The sequence below is a fragment of the Aplysia californica genome, unplaced genomic scaffold (assembly GCF_000002075.1).
Source record: "Aplysia californica isolate F4 #8 unplaced genomic scaffold, AplCal3.0 scaffold00007, whole genome shotgun sequence".
Taxonomy (NCBI): Eukaryota; Metazoa; Mollusca; class Gastropoda; order Aplysiida; family Aplysiidae; genus Aplysia; species Aplysia californica.
Window position 1 is genome coordinate 858,429 of NW_004797277.1, and position 6,159 is coordinate 864,587.

The 6,159-nt window shown below is 40.3% G+C and overlaps 1 protein-coding gene across 1 annotated transcript in view; it reads right to left on the minus strand.

Moving 5' to 3' along the window:
• The window catches only part of LOC106011603, a gene marked incomplete in the record, with an annotated part of 37,856 nt that overhangs the window by 26,124 nt on the left and 5,573 nt on the right, over nucleotides 1-6,159 (minus strand). Inside the window, 3 exon segments of the mRNA XM_013081800.1 lie at nucleotides 752-815; nucleotides 2,282-2,400; nucleotides 4,808-5,012. Coding sequence (XP_012937254.1) covers nucleotides 752-815; nucleotides 2,282-2,400; nucleotides 4,808-5,012 — 388 coding nt within the window.

Consider the following 6,159-nt stretch of genomic DNA (forward strand, 5'->3'; position numbering starts at 1 on the left):
ATATATATATCAGTATATATACAGTGGCGTCCAAAATAAATTCGAAATGTATCCACCTAATCATCATGTTAGAACCTTGTACCACCAATTCATGCAGCATATGAATTTGAAGGTTAACAGATTCTGCATCATCTGACTCATTAATATATAATCTACAATACAAAATGTATTAAATCCATGTTTTGCGTTGTACGATTTGTGACTACTCTGTTTTTCCAATCTGTTTGACCCTATCGTAATACAATAATGTTTGTTGCAGAGACAACATTTTCCATTCATTTAACATGCCATATAAATCCATTTCACCAATGTTGATGCACCTCAATGCACGTGCAAACGCACTTTAAAGTTTCTTTGCTTTCGCACAACTTTGCCAATTCTGATTGAGTAAGATTAATTTTGAATGACCATATCTCTGACGACCCCTATCATATACGAACTATTAACAATATGCCAGATGATGCAGAATGTATTTATAAGCTTTTGATTGGTATGCTGCATGAATGGGTTGTACGGGACATTAACGTGATGATTAGGCGAATGCATTCTCAAGTTTTATTTGACTCTACAGTATATATACATAAATATTTTGAGTATTTGTATATCTATTTGTACTATATCCGCCCTTCTGGTATTCCACCCAGCCCAGGTTGGCTTTGTCAGACTTGGTCCAAGAACCTTCTCTCTTCACGATCTAAGTGGTGACGAGAGGGGAGTGAACCATGTAGAGCGAGCTTTGCCCTGTACGTACCTCATACGGTAAAGTCTTGTGTTTGAACAGAACGAACTCCCCGGGGACAAAGTTGTTGTATCGACTGAGGATAACAAGGCAACAGAAAATATGTGAAGAGAAAAATCAGGGAGAAATGTCGAATGTTAACACAAAGGACTACGATTTATGCCATGAACATATTATTAATGTTCTGTTTAGACATCACCCAACCTCCAACCCCTCCCTCTCTTTTCATCCCATCTTTTTCAACGTAGAGAAGGTTATCGGATGCCAAAATGAACCCGTGTGGACAGAAGGAGAAGCTGTTTTCATCTTCTTTCTAAGCGATTACGAAAATTTTCTCTAAAAAATAAAAATAAAAAGCAAAGTAAATGTTGTGTCAAAAAGGTGGGGTTTTTGGGGTTTCGGAGTGCTTATTGGCCCACAGGGGCACATACAATTTCCCCCAGAACATTTACTATTTGCCCACAAAATTGCGAGTTATCTCCCCTGTGTTTGGCGCCGCGCCCAACCCCCCCCCCCATCCTCAAATGATAATTTTAAATGACAATACAACAGCAAAATCCACATTAAATATCAGAGAAATTATTTTGTATTTTAATTATACACTTCTCTAAGGCTTAAGTTAATATTATATTTTACACCTGAAAGTAAGTCAATTTCTACTATAATATTAGGGAAATATAGGTCTAGATCTTGAATGACTCCCAAACCAGCAAGATCCCAAAAGATAACAAAAACTCATTTTTATCATAAAGGATACAGAATGCTAATAGTAATAGCCGTATTTATTATTTCTTATCTAATCTTGATAATCAAAAGCTATTAAAGCTAGATCTAGAGAAAGAACGAAAGTCCTCTCATCTTCAAAAATAGCTCAACAAATTAGTCCATCAATCACATATTTTAAATTGAGAATGTATAGCTTTACAATCTAATGCTAAAAATAAAAAGATGAACAATAGCTAAGAAGTTAGAGAACAAGTTGGGACAAAACCATGTATGAAATACTTTGAAAAACAATGCATTAAATGGCCCATGTGGGCCAATTAGCCTCAGCTTATTTGCCCATGTGGGCCAATAAGAGCAGCCTTTTTGTTTATCGGTAGGGCGGCGACTTTACAGGACTACTTTTCTCCCTTCCACATTACACTGGTCTAGTGTCGCACTGAATCGAACTACTTTAGTTTCCAGGACATTTATATTGATCCAAAGTCGTCAGATTTTACCTTCAAAGGAATTTCTCTTCATATAATATAATATTCAGCAAGCAAACAGTATATTATCGGCTGGAGTTTAAATGTACTAAGCCAACAGTTTTTGGAGGAAAACACACAACATTATTGCAATGTGTTAATCTGTGATACAAAAACCATTGTTGTATGTACTCGAGAAATATCTGATTAAAATTCACATTCCAATTAAGGTTAGAAAATGCAGGAAGACACAAATTATGTAGGTACGATTTTAAAAAAATGAAAGACTGAAAAACATACTGTTTTCTGGGCTTAGAACAACTGAACTGTTTGCCGACACTATGATACTCACACTCCGTCGAAGGTCTTCATGTGAGGGTCGTTGACAGATGAGCATTGAGCACGTCGGTCTCTGTCAATGGCCTTGACAGGAACTTTACCTATCTCGTGAGTTTCTGTGGTGCCGGTGATCTATGGAGGGTTGCATGAAGGATGGTAACATGTAGATAACTGTTTTGTTCTCTCTCTCTCTCTCTCTCTCTCTCTCTCTCTCTCTCTCTCTCGCTCAGTCTCTCCCTCTCTCTCTGTGTGTCTCTCTCTCTGTATTTATGTGTATGTGTGTGTGTGTGTGTGTGTGTGTGTGTGTGTGCGTGTGCGTGAGTGTGTGTATGTGTGTATGTGTGTATGTGTGTATGTGTGTGTATATGTGTGTGTATGGGTGCGTGTGTATGTGTGTGTGTATGGGCGTGTGTGTGTGTATGTGTGTGTCTATGGGTGTGTGTGCATGCGCGTACATGTACGCGTGTGAGTGTTTGAAGTAGTAGCATTTTGCACAAAAGAAGAGTGTGTGTGCTTTGTGCAACTTAAGGATGAAACGAGTAGATGAGGTAGGACAGGGTCACAAAGACAGTCAACATAAACGTTTTAAAAGGCTAGGTCTGGTCAACCCTTCTACACGGTCGTGAATGCTGGACTATAACCCAAAGTAGCGACAAAGAAAACTCAGAGCAGCAGGGATAAGGTTTCTTCGGAGATTTGAGAATTTTATAAAAGGAAAATAAACCAAATGAGGTGATGCTGAAAGAAACTCCAGTGAGCCGTTTAAAAAAAAAATTAAATAGACATAAAAGGTCTTGGAAATCTTGCTCTCACTATATAAATAGAATGGTGCTGAGGCAGGTTAGACCAAGAATAACGTACACGAAGATATTGAACGGGGGTAGACAAGCACCATATTACTGTACGCATTTTTACAAATGTTTCCAGCTTGACACTCAGTGATGTTTATGAGTGAGGGAGAAAGTAGGAAAGGAAGGTGAGTGGAAGACACAAATACAGAGGGAGACACACACACACACACACACACACACACACACACACACACACACACACACACACACACACAGAGAGAGACATAGAGAGAGAGAAAGAGATAGAGATAGAGAGAAAGGGGGAGAGGGGGGTGTTATTTCTCGTTAGCTGTCTGCTTTGCTTAAAAGGAAATGAACCTCCAGAGACGGGGTCAAGTGTTTCTAATAGCCGAGGGCAGATCATTCTGCTTGACCTATGACACCTAAGTAGTTAATGCTTTATTAAGAATATTAAGCGTTCGACAGAGTGAACAGAAATAAGCTGTGGAAAGAACTTGAAAACTACACTATAAGAGGCCAGCCAATCCGTGCCATTTACGAGAACAGCATAAGTACAGTAAGAACGGAGGGACTCAGAGAATGGTTCGAGATAACATCCGGAGTAAGACAAGGTTGTGTCCTATCACCACTACTATTTATCATATACGGATAGAATTACAGAAGAGGCCAACACAGAACCAGACGCCCTAAATGAATTACTCTTCGTTGATGACCAAAGCCTGGCACATAAAAATGAACGAAGTCTCCAACATCACACCACCAGATTAAACGAAGAATGCAACTACTATGACATGAAGATCAACATCAACAAAACAGAGACAGCAGAAAGCCAGGACCACTCAGGATACACATCATCAACAACAGTCTCAGACAGGTCCAAGAATTTAAGTACCTCGGAAGAATATTCACAGAGGATGGGTGACTGAACAGAGAAATTGATACACGAGTACAAAAGGCCAATAATGTTAGTTACCAGCTTACTCCACTATTGAAACATCCTAACAACCCCATGACAACAAAACTCAAAATGATCAACACCAAATTCATCCCAACACTGACCTACCAATGCCAAACATGGACCACGAACAAGACATCAGAGCAAAGAATTACAACATGTGAAAAGCGATGCCTTAGAAAAGCTGTAAACAAGACCAGGCGAGACCAAATTAGAAACACAGACACAGTAATCAGAGAAATGGTGGGCACAAATGATGTAATTTATCACATCCAATACCAAAGAATCAAATGATTCGGACATCTCATGCGATTACCAACACACCACCCAGCACAACGTGCCTATATAAAAAATTTGAAGGCAACAAGGCTGGAGGGCTACCGAGAAAGACCTGGATAGATGGAGTCAGGGAAACATTAACAACTCATGGCATCCCCCTTACCCAAGCTCTCCGGCTGGTAGCAGAAAGACGTCTCTTTCTTCCCGCGACCCCCAAAAGGGTATAAGCGGCGGATAAAAGTAAAGTTAAGTATTAAGAATATTGGGGCGCGGTTGTCTAAGGCGTAATTATGCCGAGCTAGGGTTTGGATGAACGAGATTCCAGATCAACGAGGCATTCCAAAATTTTTACCGACATCACCTTTTATTCTTGTTGTTGGGACGGCTTAAGAAATAGAATACTGTATGAGTGAATCTGTATCCTTAACTTATTCATGTAAAGACAAAAAACATACATAGCACTCCTGCAAAAATAAAGTTGGATAATTTATACCTTGCCAGTCACTCTAATGGAAACTTGAATAACTCTGGTCTGGTCCCTGTCGATGACCTTATCTATAGTGGCCTTGACAGGGATGGTAACCGGTTTCTGCCAGTTGTCTTTGGTCACTTCTACGCCACATACACTGCTGCTGCTTCCTGTCTTGATGTCGGTCACCCCCAGGACAGCCTGGGGTTTGATTTCCCTTCTCGAGCACCTGTAGTCGAAGACATAGGATAGTGAGTTATGCAACTAACCTTCTGTCTCCAAGGATGCTGCCAACGTTCTGTTATTTAAAATATGTTATATTGTTAAATTTCAAACCAAAGGCGCTGGGAGCTAAGTGGTTTTGGTACTGGACCCATAATCGTGAGTTTGCGGGTCCGTGGGTTCGAGCCTCAGCTCGAGCCGACTTTTTGTCGCTTGGAAAAGCATTTGACACATATTTCCTATTTGGCGCAATCCTTTCGTAGACAGACGTTTGGCTCGGAGGTCTCACCTCTTAAATAGCCAAAGAGTCTTGATAGAGGCGTTAAACTCAATACCATTTAACTTTCAAACCACCTGTTCCGAAAGACACAAATATGTTGCTAACGCACAAAGCGCGTGTTAACAAATGGTTGTGTTTCTTACATTTAGCGTACCTGTTATCTAGAGCAGTGAATTATGTTGCTAACATTTTGCTCACCTGATGTCATGCACAGTGGATTATTTTGTTAAATTCAAAACATCCATTGCCAAAGAAAATGAATTATGATGATTACAATCAACGCACCTGCGACCAAACACAATACGTTATATTGCTAATATTCAAGAGCGGCTGATGTTAAGCTTAATGTTTTACTAGGCACATTAATACGCATTTCAAAGATCTATTGTTGGTGGAGGGAGGGCACCGCTGTCAAGATCAACTGTAAACTACTCTTTTTCTTATCATTATTTCTGTCTGTTTGTCTATCTTGATTTTTACCCAGGTCTAAGTGACCGATGTCGATTTGCTGTAATTCAAACAAACATAGCCGAAGCCCTTTATCCTCCCCCAGCACGCAGAACTCAATGGAAGAACTCATAGAGGGGCGGGCTTATAATTCGAGCCCTACTGTGGTACTGACATTGACCTTCCGTGTGGCTGATCAAATTATTCGTGACCTGCTACACTGCAAGGGCGGGGAAAACAGGAGATATTCGGGAGTCGAAATACCTTTGAACTAATGACAAAATAATTGAAAATTAACAGCAACGTATGCTCGTGCTCTGTTTTGTTATACCCCTCAGTCTCTCTCTCTCCCTTTCTCTCTCTCCCTTTCTCTCTCTCTCTCTCTCTCTTTCTCTCTCTCTCTCTCTCTCACACCCTCCCTCCCCCC